General features: G+C 41.3%; 1 protein-coding gene and 1 non-coding gene across 2 annotated transcripts in view; one reads left to right on the top strand and one right to left on the bottom strand.

Annotated features, from left to right (window-relative positions):
• Nucleotides 1–26,923, top strand: part of Dcdc1 (doublecortin domain containing 1) — a 372,774-nt gene that overhangs the window by 104,846 nt on the left and 241,005 nt on the right. The window contains 1 exon segment of the mRNA XM_060371563.1: nt 24,376–24,466. Within this exon segment, the coding sequence (XP_060227546.1) occupies nt 24,376–24,466 (91 nt within the window).
• On the bottom strand, nt 11,745–11,874 carry LOC132649143 (small nucleolar RNA SNORA17). Its single transcript, XR_009587572.1, has one exon. It is a non-coding gene; the product is annotated as a small nucleolar RNA SNORA17 (small nucleolar RNA).

The following is a 26,923-nucleotide window of genomic DNA, read 5'->3' as shown; positions in this document are numbered from 1 at the left end:
GTAATTTTCAACAAAAGTCAGAGAGTGAGATGATGAAGTGGGGCGCTTCCCTCCCCGCTGTTCCTGATGAGGCTTGATAGGCCTCGAAATTACGCATTGACTCCCCGTTTGATTTCTCCCAGTGTTTAGTGCTAATAACCTGGAGGCCGCTTTTTTTTCTTTGTACCGCTCAGTCCTAGTGTCACCGCGGTAATTACACTGTGTGAAATCTGTACTGCAATCACAGCTGCCAACTTACAGCTTCACAGGCCGGGTCAGGCTGAGTATGGCAAGAAAAAAAAATAGGAAAGAGAAAAAAGCTAATCGCCCAGAAAGAGGGAAAGATCTGAAAAAAAATTCCTGCAATGTTGTAATGAATTTTAATAGAATCTCCTTGTTTCCGAACTGTGTACAAACATAACGAGTTCCCAGACACAGGCGCACACAGTACCTGCCTTCCTTGCTCATACCGAACTTCTGCAGAAATAAAAATGCAGCAGGTGACTGATATACATGCGGACTTGAGCATCAGTGATGCTCCATCAGTGCAGGCTGAGAGGAAGGGTACCAGGACTGGTGACCTTTGGAAAAGCAGGGAATTCCGTGATGCGGAGTAAAACGTGTTTTACAGCAAGATTTGATACATTTCCTACAAGTCCCCTATTCTACCATCCATCCCCCACCTCCCCAAGATGGGAATTAAGAAGGCATGCACATCTGGGTAGAACCCGCTGCTGGAATCAGTCCGAGCCCACCTCGGCTCTTTCTCCATTGGGAAGTTTGGAACTCGGGCTAGAAGCAACAGCAAAAACAATCACATTGGCTTCTAGAAAACTCAGAGTGCTCTTGGGGAGCTATAATTCTTTAAAGCAACGAGGTGAACTTTTCAATTAAAGTACCAAGATAAAGGATCAAATGACATAATAGCTTGACAATCTATACGTGTGAACACTAAGTACAGTGATATAGCTAAACCAGACACAAAGAATATGTAAGTGATGCCTCGTGTTGACTGTATTATTTCAGCCTGAGGGACAGGGTCTTAAGCACAGGGGTTTTATAAAACGTGACCAGTCTCAAGAGACTTTATTTGTGAAAGGGTTCATGTTTACTCAACAGGAGGACGGTAAACCATATGTTTAGCTTTGACATTAAGAAAACTGCACGTTTTGTCGAGACTAAGGTGACAGTAAAATGAATCACTCACATAATAGCTCTATTAATATTATAAATTAATGAATTAATGAAAATAAAATGTACCCACAAGTTCAGTGATTGATTGAGGTTGTTACCAATTGGCACGGCAGAAGCTTAGGTAAATGCCTATCGCTGCATGTTTGATGTAAGATTCCCTATACATGCTCTCGCGGAAGATTTATGCCACCCACTTAATCCATTGATGGCTTCTGTTGCAAGGGTCTACTGTTGAAACTTTGTTTTGGAGGTAAAATAAACCCTTCCTCTTGGTGGTTCATTCAACCAAGTTCATTCAAGCAGTCTGAGGTTCCTATTCGTGGAGAACAGGAAATTCCTCCCTGCCCTTGCTAACTGGCACTTTCTCTCCTGAAGCATGAGATCTGATTGCCCTGCAGTCTCGGCTCACCCCTATTGCTTATAACAGCTCCTTTCTCAGTCACAGAGACTCTCTGACCTCTGAAAGACACAAATCCCAGACACAAATCCCAAACACAGACTTTGCATTGGAAAAGGGAGTTGGCGTCTGGCTGACAATATGGGGTGAGAGTATTGAGCTGGGAGCATCCTGCCATGATTCTTCTGTGTCTGCAGACTTACCAAGGTCAGGAGTACAGATTCAAATAGTCAATGTGCACCTGCCCTGTGCAAGTGCACTTGAAAGCCCCTGAGTGGGCGCAACTGCAGACTTTGCCTCCCAAGCGAATTAGGGGGAATGGGGTAGGCTTGGTTGGAGGAAACAGCCAGTTCGGGAAAACGTTAATTCAAACATTTACTTGTTTTTTTGTTTTGTTTTTTTTCAACATAACATTTTTATTGACTTTCTCTGGGAATTTTACATCATCCTTGCTCTTTACACTCAGCGGGAGCGCGGATCACCGGCTTCCACATGGTTCCTGACAACAGCTCAGACCACGACCACAGCCAATAGGTGCAGTAGGACATGGACCCAGACAGGGCCCTCGGAGGCAGCCCAGACCACAGATAACACCGCGGCCTCAGGTGGCAGCGCGGGTCATTCAGATCCCCAGGGCCCCCAAGCGGAACCATGGCCTGTGATCATTCACTCGGCTTCAGGCCGTAGCTCAGAACACAGGCATTCGCCTGGCCCTAGGTGGTAACATGGGCTCCAGACATCAACAGGGACCCTAGTCCCTGGCTGGCTTCTGTAGGGCAGGGAGGGAAGGAAGCCTTTACTTAGAGTTTTAGCAGTAATAATTTTGTGTAGAACCAGATCAAAATGCCAGCTTTGCTTCATTAAAGCCCCTCGATAATAAGAAAACATTTGCACGATGCTTCGTAGTTTGTGATGCGTTTTTCTTTGGGGGCTTGGTTACTTCAGTTGGTTTTTCTTGCTAGTCCCTTTTACTGGGATACATCTGCATTAATTGTGAAAATAGTAATGGGACAGACTACAGGTGATATTTAGGAAAGCAAGTGGTGTTGTGTTTTTGACACTGGACTAATATTTGGGATAGATTAGGACTTAGCAGAACCACGCCTGGTGCAGCACTTAAGCGGAGACCAGCGTGTGCTATACAGTGAGGTCAGGCCAGGCTGGGCAGCGTGGGGAGACCCTCCCCGTTCCCTAACCACCCCCCGCCGCCGCCACGGAAAAAGACACAGACCGGACATAACACTACGTAAACCCCCCCGAATTTTTTTTTAAATATTTTATTATTATTATTATTATTATTATTATTATTATTTTCAATGCAGTTTCTTCAGGAACCTTGAACAATCATCTGACCCTGGGGAAAGCCAGCCCACAGCTTAAATAGCCTCTGGGTAGCCAACCCCAGCATGCCACGTGGGCAATGCAGATAGGTCCACATACATGGAAGCAAGCCAGATCCTCAGCCTTAGCCAAATGTGGAACCCCCGATTTTTCATGCCCATGCTCCTAAGGATTTTTAGCTAACGTGTGGGGAAGTTATCATCACTGATTTTATTTCACTTGGTATGCATCTTGGAAGAGTAAAAAGTGACATTTCAGACGTCCCAAAAAAAAATATTTATAATGAAAGTTTTCAGAGTTCCATAGTCTTTCCTTTTTGAGGTGTCCGAATCTGAATTCTGCGCTTTCTAGAGGGAATATAGAAAGTTGGAATGGATGCCTTCAGTCAACCTGGAATCAACAGAGAATAGAATGGGAATTACTTGGGATTGGGTTCTAATCCGGTGAGAAGACAAAATTTCATCAAGACAGGGGAGGCTAGCTCAAGAGATTTGTCACCCAGAGAGTGACTCCAGTCAACAGCGCACTACAACAGGCAAGTAGATTTTAAGTCTTCTCACCAGAAAAAAAAATAAAATAAAATAAATATATAAGAATATGAAGTAATAGAGTGATTTAGGCATCCCATAATATGTACATATTTCAAAGCATCGTATTGTATGTCAAAAATAACATAAATATTATGTTTATATTTAGTGTTTCACAGAATATGTCATGTATACATTTTTAATTTTAATTTTTATTAATTACAATTTATGCACTTTGTATCCCCCCTGTAGCTCTCTCCCTTTTCCCCTCCCAACCCCACCCTCCCCCGCTTCTCCACCCATGCCCCTCCCCTGGTCCACTGATAGGGGAGGTCTTCCTCCCCTTCCTTCTGATCCTAGTCTATCAGGTCTCAGCAGGAGTGGTTACATTGTCTTCTTCTGTGGCCTGGTAAGGCTGCTCCCTCCTCAGGGGGAGGTGATCAAAGAGCAGGCCAATCAGTTCATGTCAGAGACAGTCCCTGTTTCCATTACTATGGAACCCTCTTGGAGACTGATCAGCCATGGGCTACATCTGTGCAGGGGTTCTAGGTTATCTCCATGAATGGTCCTTGGTTGGAGTATCAATCTCAGAAAAGACCCCATGTGCCCAGATTTATTGGTTCTGTCGCTCTCCTTGTGGAGCTCCTGTTGTCTCCAGATCTTACTATTTCCCACTTCTTTCATGAGATTCCCTGTACTCTACTCAAAGGTTGGCCATACATCTCAGCATCTGCTTTGATATCCTGCAGGGCAGAGCCTTTCAGAGGCCCTCTGTGGCAGTCTCCTGTCTTATTCTCTGTTTTCTCCTTCTTCTGATGTCCATCTTCTTTGCCTTTCTGAATAAGGACTGAGCATCTTACCCAGAGTCCTCCTTCTTGATTAGTTTCTTTAGGTGTACAGATTTTAGTATGTTTATCCTATATTGTATGTCTAATATCCACTTATGAGTGAGTATATACCCTGTGTGTCTTTCTGCTTCTGGGATAGCTCACTCAGGATGATCTTTTCCAGTTCCCACCATTTACCTGCAAATTTCATGATGTCCTTGTTTTTATTGCTGAGTAATATTCTGTTGTGTAGATGTACCACAATTTCTGTATCCATTCCTCAGTTGAGAGGCATCTGGGTTGTTTCCAGATTCTAGCTATTACAAATAAAGCTGCTACAAACATAGTTGAACAAATGTCCTTGTTATGTACTTGAGCATCTTTTGGATATATGCCTAGGAGTGGTATAGCTGGATCTTGAGGAAGAGCTATTCCTAATTGTCTGAGAAAGCACCAGATTGATTGTTATGTATACTTTTATAATAAATACTCTAATGTTAAATTTTCTACTCTAAATAGAAATTTTCTTTTTTTCCCCTGTCTTGGCACTCGTGAACTCAGGACTCATTCATGCAGGGCCCATACTGTATCACTGAACTACATGTCCTACCCTAGTTTGGCTCCCTCTAACCACAGTTCTATTGCAACAACTTATTCTTTGTTTTGAAACCATCATCATTAAAGCCTCACAGGCATTTCAAAGAGAATCTTCTCAAAGTGAAACTCCACCTATTAAACACTCTGAATTTGCTCCTGCCTACAGCACTGAAGCTATAATTTTTTTTTCTCTTTTTCAATTATTCTGGATAGGTCATATGTGTAATCCCTGCATTTGTCAAATTGTGAATGTCTTGCTTCAGGTGGAGGTTTATCCATGTTTGAAATACATCAGAATTTTCTTCTCTTTGCACGGCATAGTGTTCCATTACACATGTCCACTAGGCTTTGTATGCCCTTGATCCACCAAAAGATATCTGAGTTGTTTTCACATTTCAGATATTATTAGTACATTATAGTATATGATTATTGTTGTTGTTGTTACTATTTGTGTGTTTGCATGCATGCATGTCTCTGTCTCCATGTGTGAGTGTGTGTGTGTGTGTGTGTGTGTGTGAGAAAGAGAGAGAGAGAGAGAACATATGTGGCGGTCAGGGGAAAGCTTTGTGGGATGTGTTCTCTCCTATCTATATATGAGTTCAGGGTTTTGTAATCAAGTAGCCAGTCTTCACTGCCAGCACGTTTACCCTATGAGCCAGCGCACTGGCCCAGCCTGATTACTACTTATTGAATAATTAATTATCTAAAATATCATTGAATTGTCTTAATTGGTAAACATACTTTACAAGGCACTTCGGAGTGTGGACATGGTTGTTTTAGTGTTACCTGTTGTTGCTCTTTTTTTTTTTTTATCATGAGGTAGTTTGGTCATAAGTATTTATTATCTTGACTTAGAAGTCTTGCGATTGGCCATGCCATCTCTGTAGAGAACAGCTCAGAGGCAGGAAAGGAAGGCATAGCTCAGAGGGAAGAGATGTACAGGGGTCATGGCCAGAATGCACAGATTTATTCATTTCTTATCCACATCTAGAAATGAGGAAACTTTACCTTGAGTTTTGTATTTTTCCTCCAAATCTGGACAGTTTGTAGGAAGCTGAACCACTTTGGCCTGACATTTCTGAAGCTGAGTGGAAGCTCTCTCCCTTGAGCAGAATTTAAACTCTTTACTGAAACGATTGCTCTGTAGTACACCTGTCCACTCCTATGTGCATGGCCCTGGCACACACCCATTTCTGGAGGGCCGTGTGCTTGACATGTGACTAGACAAGGTTACAGGAGAAAAGTTCCAAGGATAAAATTTTTCTTATTTTTCAGAAAAAAAAGACAGCAAAATACCTGTTGTTAATTAGATGTTTAAATGTTTTCAGTAAATAAAATTAGTTACTAAAATAAGATTAAAGGTTTTTATAAACAAGAAAAAATTTACAGCACTAAGAACCATACTCACAGTCTCTGACTTTTAGCTGAGTGTGGCCATTTGGCATGTTAGGAGATGATTCCTCACTTCTACTGAGATGCAGGTTGTATAGAGATCGTGAAGCCTCTCAGACAAGTGTAACCGCTCCCTCTTAGCACAATCAGGAACTTAAAAGTGGTTTCACAAATAAGTACTTGTAATTGATTTGATGCAACACTAGCTTTGAGTGTCATTCAAGTGAAATACTATTTTCTCCAGGGAATCCCATTCTTCTCACTAGAAAAATTGGAGACAAACACCGATTTCAATTATTATAGTTGAATTTTGTTAAAAACTATAGTTTTTTCTCTTTAATTAAGTTCCTACTTTTTATCCTCAATTTTATTTCTTTTGTGCAAACTCTACACATTTCCTGTGTGTTCCTTTACGGAAACAGTCAGCTGGCAGCTCCAACAGCTAGACAGGATGATACAAAGTGGCGAACCTGCTTTGTTGTGGAGTAAACAAGGGCTCTCAGTCTCAGCTGGTCTACTCTTATTTTTCTCACCTGTAACTGGCAATGGTGATTCTTTTTGTAGTCATCATGAAGAAGGAGTACTGGAGAGTGCGAGATGTTTTGTGGGTGAGGTGGCTAAAGATCTCCTTGTCAGCCCTTACTCAGAATCCTTTCCCGGTGTGCCCCCAGTTTAGGCTAATTGTCCTTGTTATGGTAACCATACAGCTCTTACTTGTTGAGTGTCTATCCTCCTCCTAGGAGGAGAGGCTCTGTGAGGGAGGGCGTGTTGCTCACTCTTTCATAGGGGTTAAACATAATAAGTATTCAACAGGCATTTTTGAAGGACATCAGCGACGCCAAGTGCTGTGCGCATGAGACAGAACACCATGAGAACTGCGGGAGATGTGTTCTCCTTCCGCAGAAATGACCGCAGTTGTGGAGATGTGGGTTAGGCTCTCCTTGGTTTGCCTGTTACAGTGTTTTCCTAAAGCTAAGTGAGAAAATGTGAAGTCTTTAAATCCAGCACATGGGAAGCCCCCAAGCGCTTCCTCTGATAATGGCTGATGACAAAGTGATGAAACTGAAGATTGAACATCCATATGACTGAACTGTCTGGACTCCTGTTAAAACAGGGAGATGAAAAATTAAGTGGTTCCTTCTCCGCGTGTGATGGGTAATATTGTCAATGTGTCACGATCTAGAACTGCAAAGAGGCAAGCTCTTGGCCGCAGCTGTGAGGGATGATACAGATGAGGTTAACCCTGAGGCAGAAGACCTATTCTGAATGCGATGACCCCGTCATGGGCGAGGTTCCAGACTGCATAAAAAGCAAGTGAGCTGAGCACCACGCCTCCAGCTGCCTCAAGCCTCGCCACAGCTTCTTTTCTGTGGCGGACAGTATCCTTGAATTGTGAGCTAACATAAACCCTTCCTTCCTGAAGTTGCTTTTGGCAATTTTGTCACAGTGCTGTGAAAAAGTATAAGACTCTATTGGTCTCCTTGTGGAGGTCCTGTCCCCCTCAGGTCTTTCTATCTCCCTCTTCTTTCATAAGATTCCCTGCAGACTGGCCTCAGGGGTCCTGCAGAGACCAATGCTCTAACCAAGGACCATTCATGGAGAGGACCTAGACCCCCTGCTCATATGTGACAGTTAGGTAGCTCAGTCTCCACGTAGATTCCCTAGTGAGGGGTACAGGAGCTGTCTCTGACATGAACTCAGTGGCTGGCTCTTTGATCACCACTCCATGGGGGTGGGGGCAGCCTTGTTAGGTCACAGAGGAAGAGGATGCAGCCAGTCCTGATGAGACCTGATAGGCGGGGGTCATGTAGTAGAAGAGGAGGACCCCTCCTATCAGTGGTCTAGGGGAGGGACATAGAGGGAGAAGAGGGATGGAGGGTGGGACTGGAAGGAGATGAGAGAATGGGCTGCAGATGGGATACAAAATGAATAAATTGTAATAAATAATATATATAAATAAAAGTTAAAAATATTTTTTTTGTTTTTGCAGTGTTTATAAAAGAAAATGATAAGACATTCAAAATTAACCCCCCCAAACAATAAAAGTTTCACTCCTTATTTTTACAAACAGTGTGACATTGTGGGCCCTAAAAGTTAGAATCGAGATAAAGTTCTGAAAATTTAAACTAGAGAAAAAAAAAAAAGTCTTGTCAGTTTATGTATTAGTTATAAGTCCGTATAATTAGTGTCTGTTTGCTTGCAAATAATTCAGGCTAAAATGGCAACAGGCTATAGTGGCACCTACTTTCCAAAGCCCAGGGCTAAACACATAGGATGTACGCAGCAGAGTAAAGTGTGTTTATTACTCTGCCACAGAAGAGGGCATTGACTTCAGAAAGGACGGAGACAGTAATAAAACTTGGGGTCAGGTTTCCCTCCTCGGTGCTCTCCTAACTATGCTGAGTTCAGAAGCCTAAGTTTCTGTAATGAAGATGGCATTTGGAAGTGAGAGGCATTGTTCCCCTTCATTTGGTGTGCATTAGTCTCAGTCAATTTTCTTTTTTTCTATAGCAAAATACATGGTTTGGTGTTTTTAAAAAAAATAGAGGTTTACTTAACTTGTGATTATAGCATCTGGGGAGGGTGTCCAAGAATGGCACCAGTATGTGCCAGTTACCAAGCGAAGTCCTGGCTGCTGCATCAAAAAGACAGCACCTGTTGATGCAGCACTGCAAACCATCAGAGAGATTCAGGTCTGTAGAGGAAGGCATAATACATTCCAGTCATGGTATTCCAGGCTTCCGGGGCACTTCTGTTCAGCTTATGTAGCATTTATTAATCATTTCCGATGTGCCAGGCACTAGGACTACAGAGACCGACGGACTGGAATTGTGCATTAGAGAAGCCCACACACTGTAAGGGGACTCACCCTCACTCTGCTGTCCTAACTACCTGACACAGTTAATTCAGGAACCCAGGAGTGCAGTCTTCATGAAAGATGCATGTCTACGTCCAGGGCTGGGAACAAGGAAGAGGATATAAACCAGAGTGCTCTCTCTCTCTCTCTCTCTCTCCTTCTCTCCCTCCCTCCATCCTCCTCTTTCTCTCTGCCTCCTCTCCTCCCCCTCCCTTCTCCACTATTTCTTTCTGTTATCCAAGAGAATGGAACATTATATGAAGGGCTGTGATTTGAGCAGCAGCAAGGGTGTGCATGGGGATTTGTTTGTGCATTTTTGCCTGCACAGGAGAGAGTGCCACGGGACTGTGGGAAATCTACTTCTTACGCTTGTAGCCTCCTCAGACCCACTATGCCATTTGCAACCATGTCCCAGTAACTATTGTAGGAAATCCCTGATGCAGGGACGAAGGCTCTGATTGGGATGAAGGAGGTAACGGATACATGATGAGATCCACCACTTCAGGAAGTGTTTTGGTGACTGCGGTGTAGGGAGATTGAGAGATATGAAAGGAGATGGGAGGAAAAAGCAATCCAGGAAGCAGAAGTTAGACAATTTGCAATGACAAATGATTTGCTTGGGCTTGTAGCTCATCCTTGAGTGGACAGTGACATATCAGAGTTTGGTCTTACATAGGGGAAAAAAAAGCAGCTAAAAGGTAGGCATCTTTACCTGTTAAAAGTTTAAATGTTTGGCCCCCAATATGAGAGAATATCCAGATTTTTTAGAGCTGTGTCCCCACATGACAATAACACGTGGAAACGCTAGACGGGGCACAAACCATCCATCCGGCTTTCAGTTAGAGCTCATGGAAGGATGCTTTTGATAGATAAAAGTGTATGCTTATAGTTAGCTTATTGGAATCAGTTCAGAGGTCGCCAACTTTGTTGGCAGTAGTCAAAGCACCCTAATCAAGGCCAGGTGACACGCGGAAGATGCCTGCCGGTTTTCCTCCACCAGACACCTGAATACTTGGTCCCAAGTTGGTGGCTATGGGAGGATCAGGAGCACATGTGGCCTTGCTGGAGGAAGGATGTCACTGGTTGTGGGCTTTGACATTTCAAAAGATTCATAGCTCTCCCTGTTTTCTGCTTCTGGATCTAGATGGGAGCTCTCAGCTGCCATTATCTTTGTTTTGATGGTGATGGGCTTTTGTCCCTCTGGAAACAAAATCCCAGAGGAAGCTCTTCATTTGAGAGTTTGTCTCCATCACTGTGGTTTTTTCTTGCAGCAGCAGAAGAGTACTAGAGTTGATCTCCGTCAGGACCTGGGGCCTATCAGTGAAACAGGATGCGAGTTTCTCTACAGGCTGTTTGATCTGATGCTTGTTAGTCTTGAGGTGCACACTAAACACAAAGGTTTTGTCTTCTGCCTTCTTGAGTCAGAAGAGGATGATGGCGCAGCAGCCAAACTTCTCTTTCTCGGGAGTATTCTTAAGAGTTTGGGCTGCCTCTGAAGTGATGGTGTTGTGGACCACCAGATTTGTGGATCTTCTCTGCATGTTTGTGGGTGGCTTTCAGCATTACCTTCCTGACCTGGAAAGCTTTTGCTTTTGTTTCAGCTTTGAGCGGGACGGGAGCTCCCTTCTTCACTTTAGGTCTTACCTTATGTGGGTTTGTGCTCTACCCTTGCAAACCTACCCCATAACACAGAAAAAAAATCTTATTGTGGAAGCTGTGGTGTGTCACAGTGTGCTGCAGTGTACCCTTTCATCCACACTACCTTGCTTGCAAACGTTCATTGCAATGACTCGTTGGTCTGGTATGAGGTCTCTGGCTTCTGCTGCTCTATCAGTACTGGAACTTCATTGGGACTCCTCTCAGATATCCCATTGTTGCCCTGTGTCATGGAGATCCTTTAGTTTTGGATCTGTAGGACCTGCCCTTTCTTGCACTACAACAGTTCATCAATGGGGCAGATATTGGGGAGGGCCAGGTCATAGCCCTGGACCTGGGCTTGAGAAGTATCTGAGCTGATTGGCCTGTGGGCTCTCCTGCTGTCACACAGCTCACCAGCAAGCTCTGCTACCAGGGCCAGCTCTACCCCGCTGCTCGGGTGAAGTGCAGGCCTGCTCTCCCTAGCATTGTAGCAGGTGAGGGGCAGGAACAGCTCTTCTGCTCCCACGACACCAGGACCAGGTCTCCCATCTGCCACAGTTGGTGAGGGATGAGGGGAGAGGAGGGTATCTCTCTCTCATCCGTGCCCCTGCTCCGGAGATGAGTGGTAGAGCCAAGTCGCCCATGCTGATGGTCCCAGGTGGCATCACTCACATCAGGCTGTTCCTCACTACCTTCAAGTCTCCAGTCCTGCTTCTCTTCATTGTGCCTGAGTCCTCTGTTTCTCTCTCTCCCATTTCTCCACCACTAACTCACTCCTCTTAGCGGTGTCCCCGAGAGTCTGAGATTGTGTCCTGAGTGGTCTTGGGAGTTGCTATGTCCCTCTTCTTCATTATGGCACCAGCCAGAGGTCATCTGAGGCATGGTCTGTCCCCTGAGGCCTGTGTGGCACCCACTGGTGGACATCTCAGGCTATCTGCCTAACCCAGCCCCCTGGCATCAGGGTGGTTGTCTTCTCAGCTTCCCTTTCTTCAGGGAGTGTTAGGCTACTAATCATCAAGACATTCATACGTCAGAACGCAGAGTGTAGACACAACCTCTCTCTTCTCTGTCACCTACTGACACACATGTGACACAGCAGCCACCTGCAATGCTTCTTGGGTGAGGAGGCTTAAGACATTTTAAAGGGTCATTTGAAGATAACACTATTCATAATCAGTAGCCTGTCAAATATTAAGGCAATATATTTTTCTGTTAATATAAAATCCATGTATTTTATATATGCTTTGTAATGGTAGTTTTTATTTCCTCAGAAGAGGGGATGAGATGAGAGTCATACCCACACTTTATGAAAAGATGGCTTGGGCTCAGTTCAGTGTTTTTGTCCCTAGGCCTAGGTCTGGAAGCTTCTGGCCTCCATAGAATCAAATCTTCTGCAAGTCTGAACCTTGAAAGCTTCAGCTTCCAGCCTTTCCTGCTAACCTAGACCTGGAATATTTTCAGCCTCTGAGACTTATTGCTGAATAAGCTCACCCTTTGTAGTTCTTTCTGAACTCTGGCTGGCTGGTTCAGCTCAGCTGTTCTGGCTCAAAAGTCCTCTCCAAGATAACTGATTCAAACTGACTTTTATCTACTTCTCACTGAATTGCTCTGCTTGGAAAAACTGTCCTTGAACTCCACAAACTGAACTTAACTATTCCGTACTCCCGAACTCTACTGTACTGTCTCCACGAACTCTCCTGTCTTGCTCTTGCTCTTGCGCTCTCTCTCTCTCTGAGCTGCTCTTAAGTACCTTCTCTTTCTTTGTCTGCTCTTGTGAGAGTTGGGTGTATCCTGTCCCTGACTCATTCTGTCAAATCTTTCTTTGATTTGTTACTTTGTCTGCTCTTCAATCGGAAGTCATCATTTGGAATTAAAGGTGTGTACTAAATTTCAACCAGAGGGATTAAAGGTGTGTATTCTAGCCAGAGGGATTAGAGGTGTATACTAAGGTCAGGTCTGTATTCCATAGGGATCACACAGACTCAGGTCTTTGGATGTGATCCCTTTCCAGAGCAGCCAAGTTGCTGGATTAAAATTCTTCTACAACATTTATATTTTTATGTATATACAAAGAAAAGATCTTGGTTTTCACAGAACTGCTAGTACCCAGGGTACTTATTAATATCTGTATTCATTGAATTAGAACTCATTAATAAATGTTCTCTGGATTAAAAAAAACAATGATATTATCTGTTCTTATTTTTAATCTTAGAAACCAACTTGAAATTAAAAAAAATTAATAAGTTTCAGTGACAGTTTCTGACATTCAGTAGATTTGTATCTAGTTTCTTTTTGAATAATAAAAAAATATTCTCCTAGACAAACAATTCTAAATGCACTTATTTTATAATTAAACTTTATAAAATCAGTTTGTGCTAATAGAATTATAATTTAAAAATCTTGGCTTTCATAAGTCGCAAATATGTCTGTAACTAGGTAGCTACTTCCTCCCCCCCCCTACTGGATTTATTATATTTTCTGAAGTAGCAAGGATATAATTAAGAGTCGTGGGTGCTGGTGTCAGACATGCCTGGATCTGAATCCCAGCTCTTCAATTTGCTTTGCCTTCGTCCGGAGCAAGTTCCTTGACTCTGCAAGTTTACGAAACTGGCCAAGTGACACACTGTATCTTGAATGTCAGAGCAGTGTGACAGCAGAACCCAGTCTTCACGACTAGCTCATCTTTGTTCTCTCAGTTCATTTTGTTTTTTCACATTTAAGAAGCAGTAAATACAGGTAAAATGTAGTTTTAAAATAAGAATCTAACCATCTTTCATTATTGTGTATTGGTTGACACTACTTTCTTTTATTTTCAAAAATTTTAGTAAGCCATGAACAATTTTAAAGCCAAACACGATGGTACTTTTTATCTTTTTATAAATTTTAGATTTTCCTTTAAACTATAGTTTATCATTTTAAGAATTTTTATTTGGTTTTTGCAATGCTATGGATCAATCCCATGGCGTCACATATGCTAGGAACACACTCTTGCACAGAACAACATTCCCAGACCATTATAATATACTTTTTAAAGATGAGATGAAATTAGCAAGAAGGAAATGATATTAGGGCAAGTGTGAGCAAACAGAAGATAATAAAGCAGGCAGTTGGTCAGACATATCCGAGGATGATAGGAAACAATACAGTGAGTCAAGACCATTCTGTGTACATGTGGAAAGGTGAGTAGATACTGTAGACAGTTCAACACAGGAATAAGCTAAGGCCCACCCGACAAAAGAGGACCACAGTGCCCCTAAACTCATCATTCTCAGTAGTTGTTATTCATATTTTGCCATATTATACATTAGTAACTTAGGTTATGTAAATATATGTCATTATCATTACGTACAACGTTATGCACTGATACACAGTTAAGATCCTATTCATCTTTTGATATCTACTTTTTCATTTGCTATATCATCTCTATTCCCTGTTGTTAAATGGAATCAGTTACATGTTTTGCTGAATAACGCCTAGCGTTATTTTTAAATAGATGATGATAATCTAGTCCATGAGTTTAATTCTGAACTCTGACATATTGCCAGTTTTTTTTAACTGCTGAAACAATATTTTCATCCATGCAGTTTCTTTGGGAGTCACTGTGCATATCTGTAGTTAGTTCACGCAGAAAAATTCCCAGAGGTGGGTGCTCTGGGTGTGGGGCTCTAGTTCCCTAGGGCTTGATTTCGCTCTGCCGTGCTGTCATACCCGAGTTCTTAAACCAATCCTCATCAGATTCTAGGAAGTCTGAGAAGAGAACATATTATATTCTTTCTTTAGCTGTAGTTGTTTCGTTGTTTCATTAGTAATAACACTGGACTTTGTTTTTCGTATTTACGTTGTGTATGCACGTGGGTGTGATTCTGAGTATACATTTAGGTGGAGTGCCTGTGCATGTGGGTTCAGAGGCAAGAGGGGAACGTTGCGTCTTCTGCCCACTCACTCCCTTCTTATTCCTCTGAGTCGGAATCAGTCTCTCACAGAACTGCTTCTTGGGAGGTCCAACCTACATACGACATCGCCTAAAGATGGAGTACCCAGCGTCTATTGTCGCCACTCATCTGGCCTTATCTCGACTGATTGATGGTGACAGTACATTTCTACATTATATCTGACTTATCCCTGACTCCCCTAGTCTCACACAAAAGCAGGAGCCATTATTGTTAAAAAGAAAGGGCTAGGGGCAGCCTTCACCATGATAGAATGAGTGTAGACGAAAAGTTAGAACCTGGTTACAGAGTCAGGGTCCAGCCTGTGCTATGTTCCCCACAGGATTTAGGAACACTAGAACTTAGGGTTGCTTACAGAAACAGAGGAGGGCTTTTAAAAGCAACTTAAAAGTTTCAGTTGCCAAATCCATTTAGTGTGACGGATCATGGAGAATTATCTTTCGTGTACTTTTATGTAAACTGTAACTTAGAATGTTGCTGATTTAAAGTGACTATGCGTTAGCTGATTATCAAATGTTTTGATATTTTAGTTTGTGAATTTTTTTCTTGAGGCAAGCTGTCCTCTAGAAACACACTGTAGAAAAGTAGGTTTTTTTTTTTTTTTTTTTTTTTTCTCAAAGACAAACAAAACAACAATGAAAACGGAATATTAGAGGAAGACCTGCCTATAGAAGCTGGGGCTGGAAGAATCTTCACTGTCACCGTGGTCTCTGAACAAGTCTGTGGCACTGCCCGGTTTGAGATGAATCTCTCTCCTTTCCTAAGAGGAGAAGCGGCATTTAAAATTTTCTCCACAAGGAGACTTTCTTGAGACTATGCTATAAAAAGTGGGGTTAGGTCGGGACCTAGAGTCCTCAGACTAGAACTGAATTAAGCTCCGATGGCTGGAGAGCATGGTGCAGAGCCAAGAATGGAGTCCTCCAGTTTTTGTCTCATTATAGTCCCGGCCACTTGACATGTAACCTTCCCTTTTACGTCTGAGTTCAGAAGTAGGTGAAGTATGGGTTCACACAAGTGCCTGTCCCTCTTGGTTTCTGTGAAGTGTCCTTTAATCACGTTGGGCCCTGCCTGAGCTGACTGGATCTCCAATGGCCTCATCCTGGCTTACCCCTCAGCCTCACCTAGACTTCTCCCTCTCAAAGCTCTGTCCAGCCACCTTACCAACTTTACTTAGGCCTAATTTCATCATGCAAATGTTAAATAACATTATTAGTAATTAATAATGATATCATCCTATTATCACTTTCTCTTCTTTTCTTAGGAAGCAATGATATCACACCACGGCTCTCCATGTCCCCACACTCTGATCCTCAGTGTAGTCAGTTGTATAGCTTATATATAGATCTGTGATTGCCTATCTTATGCCAAATATTTTTTACATTTGATTGTTTTTTTTTCCCCATTGTCCTGTTAACCACACTGTGCTTTGTGTCCGGGAAAGGTGTGTCACATTCTGTTGCATGGTTGAGACAGATGAGGTTATCTGATGTGATTTTTAAATCTTGTATGTGTGTGAGGCCGATGAGACTACCTTCCCTCCTTGCTTACTGCTACAACTGTACCTAGTTAGAAACAAGAAGGTGGCTAGAGATGGGGCTCAGCAGATTGTGACACCTGCTGCCAGGCCTGGCAGCTTGAGTTCAATCCCTGGGACTCTCATGGTGCAAGGAAAGAACCGATTTCTGCAAGTTGTCTTCTGAACTCCATGTGCAAGCCATGCCACGTGCCTGCCAACCCCACACATGAAACAAGTGAATAAACATCTTGTGAAAGAGATTTGGCCATAAAAGGAGGGCTGGCCTAAAGATATCAGTGACATTTATAATGTAGTGACCGTTTATTAAATAGATACACTGTGTTTGTTATTTACCTATACTAATTATGAACCTGGACGCCTCCTCACGGGCTCCTTCATAATATCTTATCTGCTTTGAATAGATGGTAGCTATTTAACAAACATCAAGATGAAATAAATACAACTCTAACAATATCTTTATTTTTTAATTTAGTGCATTCTGAACTATAAAGCATCTTTAATCTTAAGCTAAAAATCACTGTGATTTCTTTACTGCAAATGTCAACATCACTTCTTAAAAGAATTTTATTATTCTCTCCAAAATGTGATACCTACTGAATACACCTCTTTCACAGATACAGATAAAAGAAGAATGTGATTGTGCACAGGCACACACACACACACACACACGCACACACACGCAAACCCTTTGAAGACTGCATTTGATTGTTTCAAAAATCAACCTTTCTATTTACAGCAGGGACAGATAACATTCCTTCGACATGCTGACCCATCCATCAGTTTGATTTTGTACATTTGAACTCTTCAAGCTAATGCCCTGATGTCATTTTTAGCTCTTTTGACAAGTGGGAAATCTAAATAAAGTACCACCCCGATCCAAGTTAAGATGCGACAGAGTCATTTGCCTCTCATCTCTTTTACCAAATATTTTTATGTGGCCTCTCTTTATCAGTCTCGTCGTCCACTTTCAGAAACAATTTAGGCTGGCAAAACTGGGAGTTTGACTTGGCCATCAAGTTAGGAAACAGCATCTTCCCTGCTCTTCCTGCAGCCACCTCCTGTCCCCCCCCCAGCCCCCCGTACATAAATGGCAGTCAGCAATGGCTGGAAACAAAGGCTCCCCCAGCCCCTGAATACAGTGACATTCATTCCGGGAGAAGCAGGGCCAGCTTTTTGAAGGCCGACTTCTTCAGCCCGACAATAACACACAATGAGTTATTGACTTGTTTATATACGGAGTCTTTTCAGTAACTAACTCTGACTCCCACAGTCTGGACAAATGATTGATTTTGTGGTTAGAAAGGGAGAGGGCTCCTGAGCCAAACTCTGTAGTGCAAACTATTTCTTCCCCCATTTGTTCTATAACTGAATGGGACCTTATTAAAATTCACTTTCCAAAAAAAAAAAAAAAATACCTGCAGCTGTCCTCTATAGCCATGGTTTGTATATATAAATAAGTAATTTGTCCCAGTCTTTTGTATATTAACAGACCATTTGGGAAGCTTGTCAATATATATGAAGGGTGGTTACCTTATTGTTTATGCTAAACTGTATCGCCTCTATTGATCCCCATGTAGACTATGGATCAAATAACATAGCAGTACATCAGTATTTACTGGGGAAAACCTGAGACAAAGTCAGCATTTTCACAAGGCCATGATGATTTATTAGTAACGTTCTACACAACACACATTGCTTACTTCAGCCTTGATCGTTGGTTTCTCTTTTGAAATACAAAAGCTAGGTGAAAAGCCACAGTTCAGAACCTGAGGGTTTGCTTGGACTTAGAGGCTTTCCTCCTTTGGCTAGAATTATCTGGAATGTCAGTGTAAATTAGGTAGACACAATATAGCAAGTTTGCATTACTGTACTTTTAAAAAACGATATTAATAATTTAACTCTAGAATGAGATATCCGAGTTATTTTCTTCGGCAAAAATACAGCTATCTATCGTGTTAGAATTTTTACAGAATCGCCATGGTTTTAATGAACGTACTTCAGAATATTTAAGATGCATGTAAGAGAAAGGCAGTCAGCTATTAACGACATCTGTGAGACACTATTGCTGCGCTTGTTCAAGAAGTTTGAGCCTGCTTTATATAAGGGCGTCTCTAGGAGAGCTTCATAAGGCGGCAGGTATTTGAAGCCACTCTCAAAAATTGAGTGCTTTCAGTTACAGATCCTATGCTTTCTGCCAAATTCTATATCACTAAACTGTTACTTTAACGTCTTTAGAGACAGAATGGTATCTGAGGCCATGGTGTTAATGTTTTAAATAAAATATACTCTGAAAAGCCAGTAATAATGGAAATCATTTTATTGGATTCTCTTGCCTCGGGTATATTTTTTGTGGAACTCGTTCCTTCTTTTTATTCTGTTTTCTTTTGCATCTCTGGGGATTGCACTCAGGGCCAAATGCATGTTAAGCAAGCGCTCTCCCACCAAGATAAGCCCCCAGCCCCTTTATAGAAAGCATTAACTCTTTGATGCCTCCCATGAATTTATTCTGTCTTCCTCTTCCGTGCATCTAACCAGACTTTTTCTACAAAGCATTTCCATTAACTTTTCTCCCCTTTCTCCTTCTGTTCTTGGCCAGGCTCTTGATTGTTATTTTTTTTTTTTTTTTTTTTTTTTTAGTTTTAGTTTTCACTAGTTCAGAATGAACCCAGCTTTGCCTGGTTATGAATGTATGGTTTTGTTATTGTTATTTCAAATCTTGGCAACAAACCCTAGGAAAAAAATCTACCCTAGTAATTTGCATTCCTAGTAATTTGTTACATTCTGAATTGTACAATGAATATGTGAGAAATTTTTTTCTCATATTTAAAGGGAGGAATATATGTTTATAAAATATAAAATACAATGGCAGGGATTTTTCAGTTACCCATAAATTTTAGCATTGTTTCTGATTTCTAACTTTCAAAGTTCCTGCCTTCTTTCATAGGGGAAAAAAACCCAACCTCCCCAAATATGTCGACTTAATTAACAACTTATTTCACATATTTGAGTAAGGCAGCAAACTGGTGGCATCTTTTTTTTTAATTTGTTGTTGTTGTTTGTTTGCTTAATGAAAAAAAAACAGGATAGTCTGATCAAAAGTGGCAGGAGAGAAAAAAATCTACTGTTCTTGTCACATCTTGGGTTTTGAGGTAAAGATGCAGTTAGCACAGGATATTATTAAAACCTCGGGTGAAATTTTAATGTCCTCATTCGCCAGTTAACATTTTTCTCTAAATAGTTAAATTAAAGCATACCTCTCGTGGTGGCACACACCTGTAATCCCAGTACTGTGGGGGGCACAGGCAGGCAGATCTTTGTGAGTTTGAGGCCAGCATGATCTACGAAGTGAGTCCGGGACAGCTAAGACTACACAGAGAAACCCTGTCTCAAAAAACAAAACAACCACAACAAAACCCACCACCACCAACACCACCAAAACCTCTCTTGGAATGGCTTCTCTGTTTCCAGTGAAGCCCACATATGCTCATTCTCACATTTTATCAAGCACACCCTGATACCAGGTTGTTTTGTTTTGTTTGTTTGTTTGTTTGTTTTAATGATGTTGACATGCTTTCCCGCTGCACACATAGATTAGAAGTTGAAAAATTGAAGTCGGGGTGGTTTCCCCCACAAATGTAGTGCTGCCAGAGGGAAAGAGGAAAGAGTTCTCACCTTTTAAAAAGTTACTTTCATGCTGTTCCAAATGTCACAGCACCAGGAAACCACATTAGAATCTCACTTTTCTGCATGCTACCATGGAACGTCATGCCTCTGGTTTTGTTTTTTGTTTTTTTCTACTGCCCTTAAAACAGACTGCTGTAAAGGTCCTCTCTCTCTCTCTCTCTTGCCCTTCTTCTCTTCCTCCTTAGCTCCCCTCTACCTCCCTTTTATTCTTTTCATCTGAAAAATCAATATTTTAAAGAATAGATAAGTGTTATAGGCACGGAGGCATGTGTATCTAATCCCATAATTTAGGAGATGGAAGGAAAAGGATTATGAGTTTAAGACCAGCCTGGGAAACAAGGCAAAATCCTGTCTCCTGAAACTGGGGACTGATGGTATAGCTGAGTAGGCAAGTTCTGTCCTGCATGTGCAAAGCTTTTGGTTCTATTCTCAGCACTACGAGAGAGAGAGAGAGAGAGAGAGAGAGAGAGAGAGAGAGAGAGAGAGAGAATGATAAGCTTGAGGAATATTCTCCAGTTTGTCTTGTATTCCTTTTATCTCCTGAGATGAGAAATCTGATAAATAAACAATGAGATTTAGGATTAGACTTAATCTATACAAAGACTTGATATTTACATGTTTATGTAGTTATACTTGTAGTGGAGAGACACCTCTAGCAGTTCGGAGAAACTCTGGGGCCTTGTTATTCCCAGAAATTCCTCAACCATCAACACAGCTGTCCCCAACTGCGAGGCATACTGCCAGTAGCTAGTAGTGCTTGCTAGCAAAACAATTCAGGTCAGAGCTGACCACACTGTTTCAACCTCCCCACGCCCCCATGAGCTAGTTGCATTTTTTTCCCCTCTATAAACCAACTCTGGAAAACAGGTCGAGGCATAGTTAGGCTCCTGATTCCTTCGGTGGCCCTGATTGCAACCAACTTGGAAAAGACATTCAATAAACCACCCACATCTAACTGAGACTGGAGTCTGAGTGGTTTGTGTGGCGTTTCTTGGAATACAACTTTGGCCGTTTTAAAAGATTCAGGCCTTTGAATGTTCTATACATACATTCTTAAGTATATGTGAAATAATCCATTTCTCAAACTATAGCTTGCCTTCGTAGTTTATCTTCCTAACAGTGTCTTTCAAAAAGAAAATATTTTTTGGCAGTTGAAATGAGTCTTACATATCTAAATTAATTTATATGTAAATATATACATAGAAGTTACATGTAAGAATTTAAAAACATACTATTGAGAAAGTCAAACAAGATAGACATTGGAAGTAGGAGAAGACAAGGAACAGGACAGAAGCCTTCCACAGAAGACCTCTGAAAGACTCTAGCCACCAGGGTATAGAAGGAGATACTAGGACTCATAGCCAAACTTTGAGCAGAGCACCAGAATCCTTATGGAAGAAGAGATAGAAAGACCTGGAGGACAGGAACTTTACAACGAGAACGACAGAGCCAAAATACCAGGTCCAGGGGACTCCAACTAAGGACCATGCATGAAGAAGACCTAGACCCCCTGTTCAAAGGAAGCCCATTGGCTGCTCAGTTTCCAAGTGGGTTCCCTAGTAAGGGACACAAGGGATGCCTCTAACATGAACTCAGTGGCTGGCTCTCTGATCACCTTCCCCTGGGGGGTGCAGCCTTGCCAGGCCACAGAGGAAGATGATGCAGCCAGCCTTGATGAGACCTGATAGGCTAGGGTCAGATAGAAGGGGAAGAGGTCCTCCCCTATCAGTGGACTAGGGAAAGAGCATAGAGGAGAAGAGGGAGGGTGGGTGGGGTTAGGAGGAGACAAGGGAGGGGCTGCAGTGGGGAAACAAAGTGAATAAATTATAATAAATACATAAATAAGATTAAAAAATTTAAAAACTCTCCTTTATTTGGGTGTTTAGGCCTCTACCTCCCTTCCATCAACCCCTCAACCTTAAGGAGGAGAGAGAAGAGGTTAGTGGAGAGAGGAGGCGCAGACTGCTCTACTTCCCCCAGTTGTTTAGGCTCAAGTCTTCTAGGGCTTTCTTCCAATCTCCATCAACTGCAGAGGGAGCTAGCAGTCTCCCCCACACTGCAGTGCCCCGGAGTGTTTCTCTCCATCTCAATGCTCCAAACTACCATACTGTCTCTGGTCCCTGCTCTGTCCAAACACCTACACACCACACGCCGGCACCAAACGCCACGCCTTCTCTTTCTCAGCTCTTCAGATTTATACTCTCAGAGTCCTAGGCCATGGCCCTCTCCATGCTGCACAGGGAAGGCCGTAACCAGCTGGGAAAGATCACATGACTATTAACAGGTATGAACAAACTATAGCCCAACTAAGATCCCACCCTTGAGATTAAAACAAAAACATGTTTACATAACATAATTGGGTTTACAAAGAAAACAAAACTTCTGTTACAAATACTTCTGTGATATAGTATTACAGGAACAAGTGTTCATTAGAGTAGTTCTGAAAATAGTCTTATGTGGTTAAGAGTAACTTGTTTAATCAGTGAATCTGAGTCTAAGTCAGGGGTTACGTTAGGTGAGTCACAATTTGCTGGCAAAATTCCGTCTACTATCTCCTTTAAAAGGTCTTATCAAAACATAGCTCATATCAAAACATAGCTTTATATCTTGTGTATTTTATATTATAAGGGGCTGATAAAGACACCTCTGTTTCCCTTCCCATAAAGCCTAAACTGTTGACAAGACTTTTATAGAAACATTTACCAACTCTATATTCAGGTGAGCCTCAGACAGTCTGAAGATTCTTGAACTACTCCTGTCTTCCCAACCAGATGTGTATGGGGCTTAGTTTTACCACATATCAATGGATAAAGTATTCACAGCCTGAAAATTCTCAAGTATATCTCAATAGAAGACAAATTGAATCCATATTTCACGTTTATGCTTATCATAGGTGGTATAGCTTTTTAGGTAGTGGAAATTCACTATTCATGTGGCCAAATATCTGTTAGACATACACATGAGAAAAAGTATGTGTAACAATGACATGAACACAAACACAAAAACCTAAAATCTATTATTATTCATTATTAGTCTACATTCAGTGCTTAAGAATTGTTAAATATTCCAACTGGGGGAGAAAAAAGGAAGGAAAAAGCCAGGCATGGTGTCAAATGCCATTAATTCAAGTACTCGGGAGGTAGATGCAGGAGGATCTCTATAAATTGCAAGCCAGCCCGAGCTACAGAGTGAGGCCCTGTCCCAAAACATGAAATTGCTAATATTCCATTGAGAGGGCTGTTATTTTTTTTTTTCCTTTTCCAAATCAGACTCTTGCTCTCTTTGTTTCTAATGGGGTTGCTCTGTTGAATGAATCTTACTGGGTGAATTAATTTCTTCCTCTGATGAAAATAGTATTTTATTTCTGTAAGATCATTTGCGAGGTTATGAAATGGGCCACATTCGTGTTTTTACAAATCAGAGGCTGGAAATAGTAGGAGAAGTGCTTGATCTGACTGTATAAACAGAGCCAGTCGGAGGTAACTACTGAGCTGTGTAGAGATACAATCTTCTCTTACAAAATATTGGAAATTATTTTATTTTATTTTTTATAATTTATTCACTTTATATCCCGATTGTGGCCCCCTCCTTCGTCTCCTCCCGTTCACATCCTCCCTCTCTCCCCTCCCACCCCATCCATCTCCCCTAGTCCACAGAAAGAGGGAGCTCTCCTTCCCTACCATCTGATCCTAGCTTATTGGGTCTCATCAGGACTGCCTACATCTTCTTTGTCTGTGGCCTGGCAAGGCTGCCTCACCAGAGAAAACTGATCAAAGAACAGGCATTAGAGACCATGTCAGAGACAGCCCCTGCTCCACTTGCTCAGGAGCCCACATGGAGACTGAGCTGCCCATTTTCCCATAGGAATCCCTGCACTCTGCCCAGAGTTTAGCTGTGAGTCTCAGGAGAGGACATCTAGGATAGGGTCCCGTCCTGTTCCCTCTCTTCAACCATTTCCGGTCTATTCTATTTGCCTTTCTGAGTGAGAAATAAGCATCCTCCCGAGGGATTAAGCATACTAAAATCCACAGACCTAAAGGAGCTAAAAGACAAGGACCGCATGTGGAAATCATTTCAGCACAGTGCAGTCAGTGTATGAACGATAACTTTGATGGGCCCCTTTATGTCTTATCCCAACGTAACGGCAGCTGCCTTATGCTATCACCGACGACGAACATGTTTGACAGAAGAGCTCAACCTAATTTTAAAAGTTGTGAATTCATTATAAAATGCTTCAGACTGTCTTAATCAGTGTCTCGTTGCCACAACTCAGGGCTTTTCCTCCGCATTAGGTTTTCCAAGTTGTGTATTTTCAAAGAAAAGTTAAAAATTCAGTAGGTTAAGTGTTTTAACTCTTAAAAAAATCATCTTTACACTTAATCGAAATGAGGCTTGTTTCAAAACAAGTCCTGTTATTGCCAGAGGATCGTGTTGATTATTTTTGTCTTTTAGTTGAAACTTGATGATGAACAAGAGAAAAGCAAAAGTAACAGAAAAGGCCACTCTGTTGATGACACCAGAGGAATACTGGAAGTCACAAGAAGAGGTAAGGGAGTTATTTTGCCAACAATATTGAAACTATTATGTCCAATGATTTTAAAATTAATAGAAAATTTACCTTAAGTATCACAGTAGATCAACTCTTGTTAATTCTGAAGAGCTAAGAGCAGAAGAAAGCTGTTCAAAACCAGTAATTATTTTATTGATGTAGGCACCCTGAGAAATAACGCATGCCTGAAAGAACAAATCAGGTCATGATTTTCTGAAAAATCATGAGCGTTTTCCCATAAATGTTACAGGTCATTACATATTACTTGCGAATCAGTTTTAAAACATTCCAGCACCAGAAAGTGTAAAAGGTCCGTTGACTCTCTGATAGCTCCGAGATCTTGTTTGTCTTAACTAATATCTTAGGGGAGAATCCTTGCGCTCAATTTTAGCAATGCTAACGAAGTTATCTTCTATCCCCGGAAAGCTGTAGTTTACAAATGTCAACCCTGAGAGAGCTAATCATCGGATCCTGCCTGCAATATTGTAATGAAGTACTATTAAAATCAAACCTCCCCTCCAAAGCCCATGCTGGGAAGTTGACAGCATATTCCATAAATGAAATAATAACACAAAATTGGTGCCAGACAAAGGAGGAAAATGATTTTCGTGTTGCTTCCTGGAAAGCAAAGCATTTAATCTTTCTGAGGAGTCTGCATGGATTTGCTAGTCTCTGTGCACCACTGTGAAAAGCAAACCTATAACCAATGTAAAGAATAAAATAATCTATACATTTAAAAACTAAACTTTATGCTTAAGTTTGACCAATTTGAACACTGGTCAAAGTAACCAACCCAAAGTTTACTGTTTTAGTATTTTTTTATCTTGATGATTGCATCATTTTTTTCTAACTTTTTCTTTCATAGTAAGATGTTTGATAAGATAGTATAAAACTTTCTTCATGAATTTAACTCAGGTGAAAATGTGTTAGCATTTGGGACATATATATCCAGTATTAAAGATGGTATTGTAAACATTTATTAGAATACTCAGTAGGGAATATTTTGCAAAAATTACATGTAACCATTTCCCAAAATGCAATCACTAACAACTGTATAGATTTAAGGCATGGCTTTGGCTCCTTCCACTAAAGAGTTATAAGTTAAATGAACTAACAACACCAGGTTGTTAGTTAAAAATTTAAAAATATATGTATATACTTCACTACACGTTTTATATGTGTTTAACCAGAGGTGGAGAGATTTTAATCTATGAACGTTACAGATTGTTTTCTTAGGTATAATTATGTTCACCCGTTGATGTGCGTTTTAGTCATTGTATGCATGTGTGTGAATGTACGAGCGTGGGGGTGGGTGCGCATGTCCTTGACACGCGTGTGGAGGTTAGAGGAATAATCTTGAGTACTGGTCCTCATCTTCCACCTTGTTTGAGACATAGTCTTGGTGTCTGCTGCTGTAAACGTCAGCTAGGCTACAAGCTTCGGGGTTCCTTTTCTTCCACCTCTTGCTGCCCTGACAGAGAGCTGAGATTTACAGGTACGCGCTGTCCAAGCTGTCTATACTGTGGACAAACTCAGGCTGTCCTGCACGCATGACAAGGGCTTTCCCAGCTGATTCATGCCTTTAGTCTTCCCTTTCCATTTCATGTAAAATTATAATTTCATTGGAACTGAAAGTTTGGTGGTCACGGAAAATAACCATTGTTTTAGATTTATAAAGCACATTAGGAATTTAATAGTTATCTTTTCTCAAAAGCATAATATTTATGCTTATTTGATATTTCTCTGTTAGCTTATCTCTTAATTATAAAAGTAGTAGGTTTCATTATGATATTTTCACAATACGTATTGGCATTCTTACTGGCATTTTTGTGTTTATTTAATCCTATGTGCTTCAATATTTTTATACAACTTTAATTAGTTACATACTTAATTTATCAGGTGCAAATAAAAATGTGTGGGTTTTTTTCTGTTTCAAAAATCAAACACGTGGATAATTGCTAAATTATTGCTTGGAGAATGATTCTATTTGTTCAGCTGTGTAAATTCCAGCCTTGAGATTAGCAAAGGAGAATTGAAGTTTGTGCACACATAGAAAAGTGAAATCCTAATGGCAAAGGGCAGTGAGAACACTTAAGGGAAATTGCTTCAATACTGTCTTGGCTCCGTTCTCCTTTCTTTATTCTGATGTTGCTGTGGCTTGAACCCAGGGCTTTGTGCACGCTGGGTAAGTGCTCAACCACTGAGCTGCATCTCAAGCCACACAGTTTGTTTACACAAAAACAAAAATCTATACCTATCTTAAAACCCTGATTCAATGTCATAAAGTCTCAGGTTTAGCTCATGTTCTGCTGCCTGGACTTTTCTTTTAAAACATGTTTTTAATCAGCATTGCATTCACTTGATACAATGGTATGCTGAAGTTTAAAAAGCATTTTTTTTTCACAAAATTGTAATTCATTATTGTCAGTTTAAATTGTGTGGTTCCAGATTGTC

Source organism: Meriones unguiculatus, chromosome 18 (assembly GCF_030254825.1).
Source record: "Meriones unguiculatus strain TT.TT164.6M chromosome 18, Bangor_MerUng_6.1, whole genome shotgun sequence".
Classification (NCBI taxonomy): Eukaryota; Metazoa; Chordata; class Mammalia; order Rodentia; family Muridae; genus Meriones; species Meriones unguiculatus.
The sequence above is the reverse complement of the archived record's forward strand: the minus strand, read 5'-3'. Positions and strand labels throughout refer to the sequence as shown.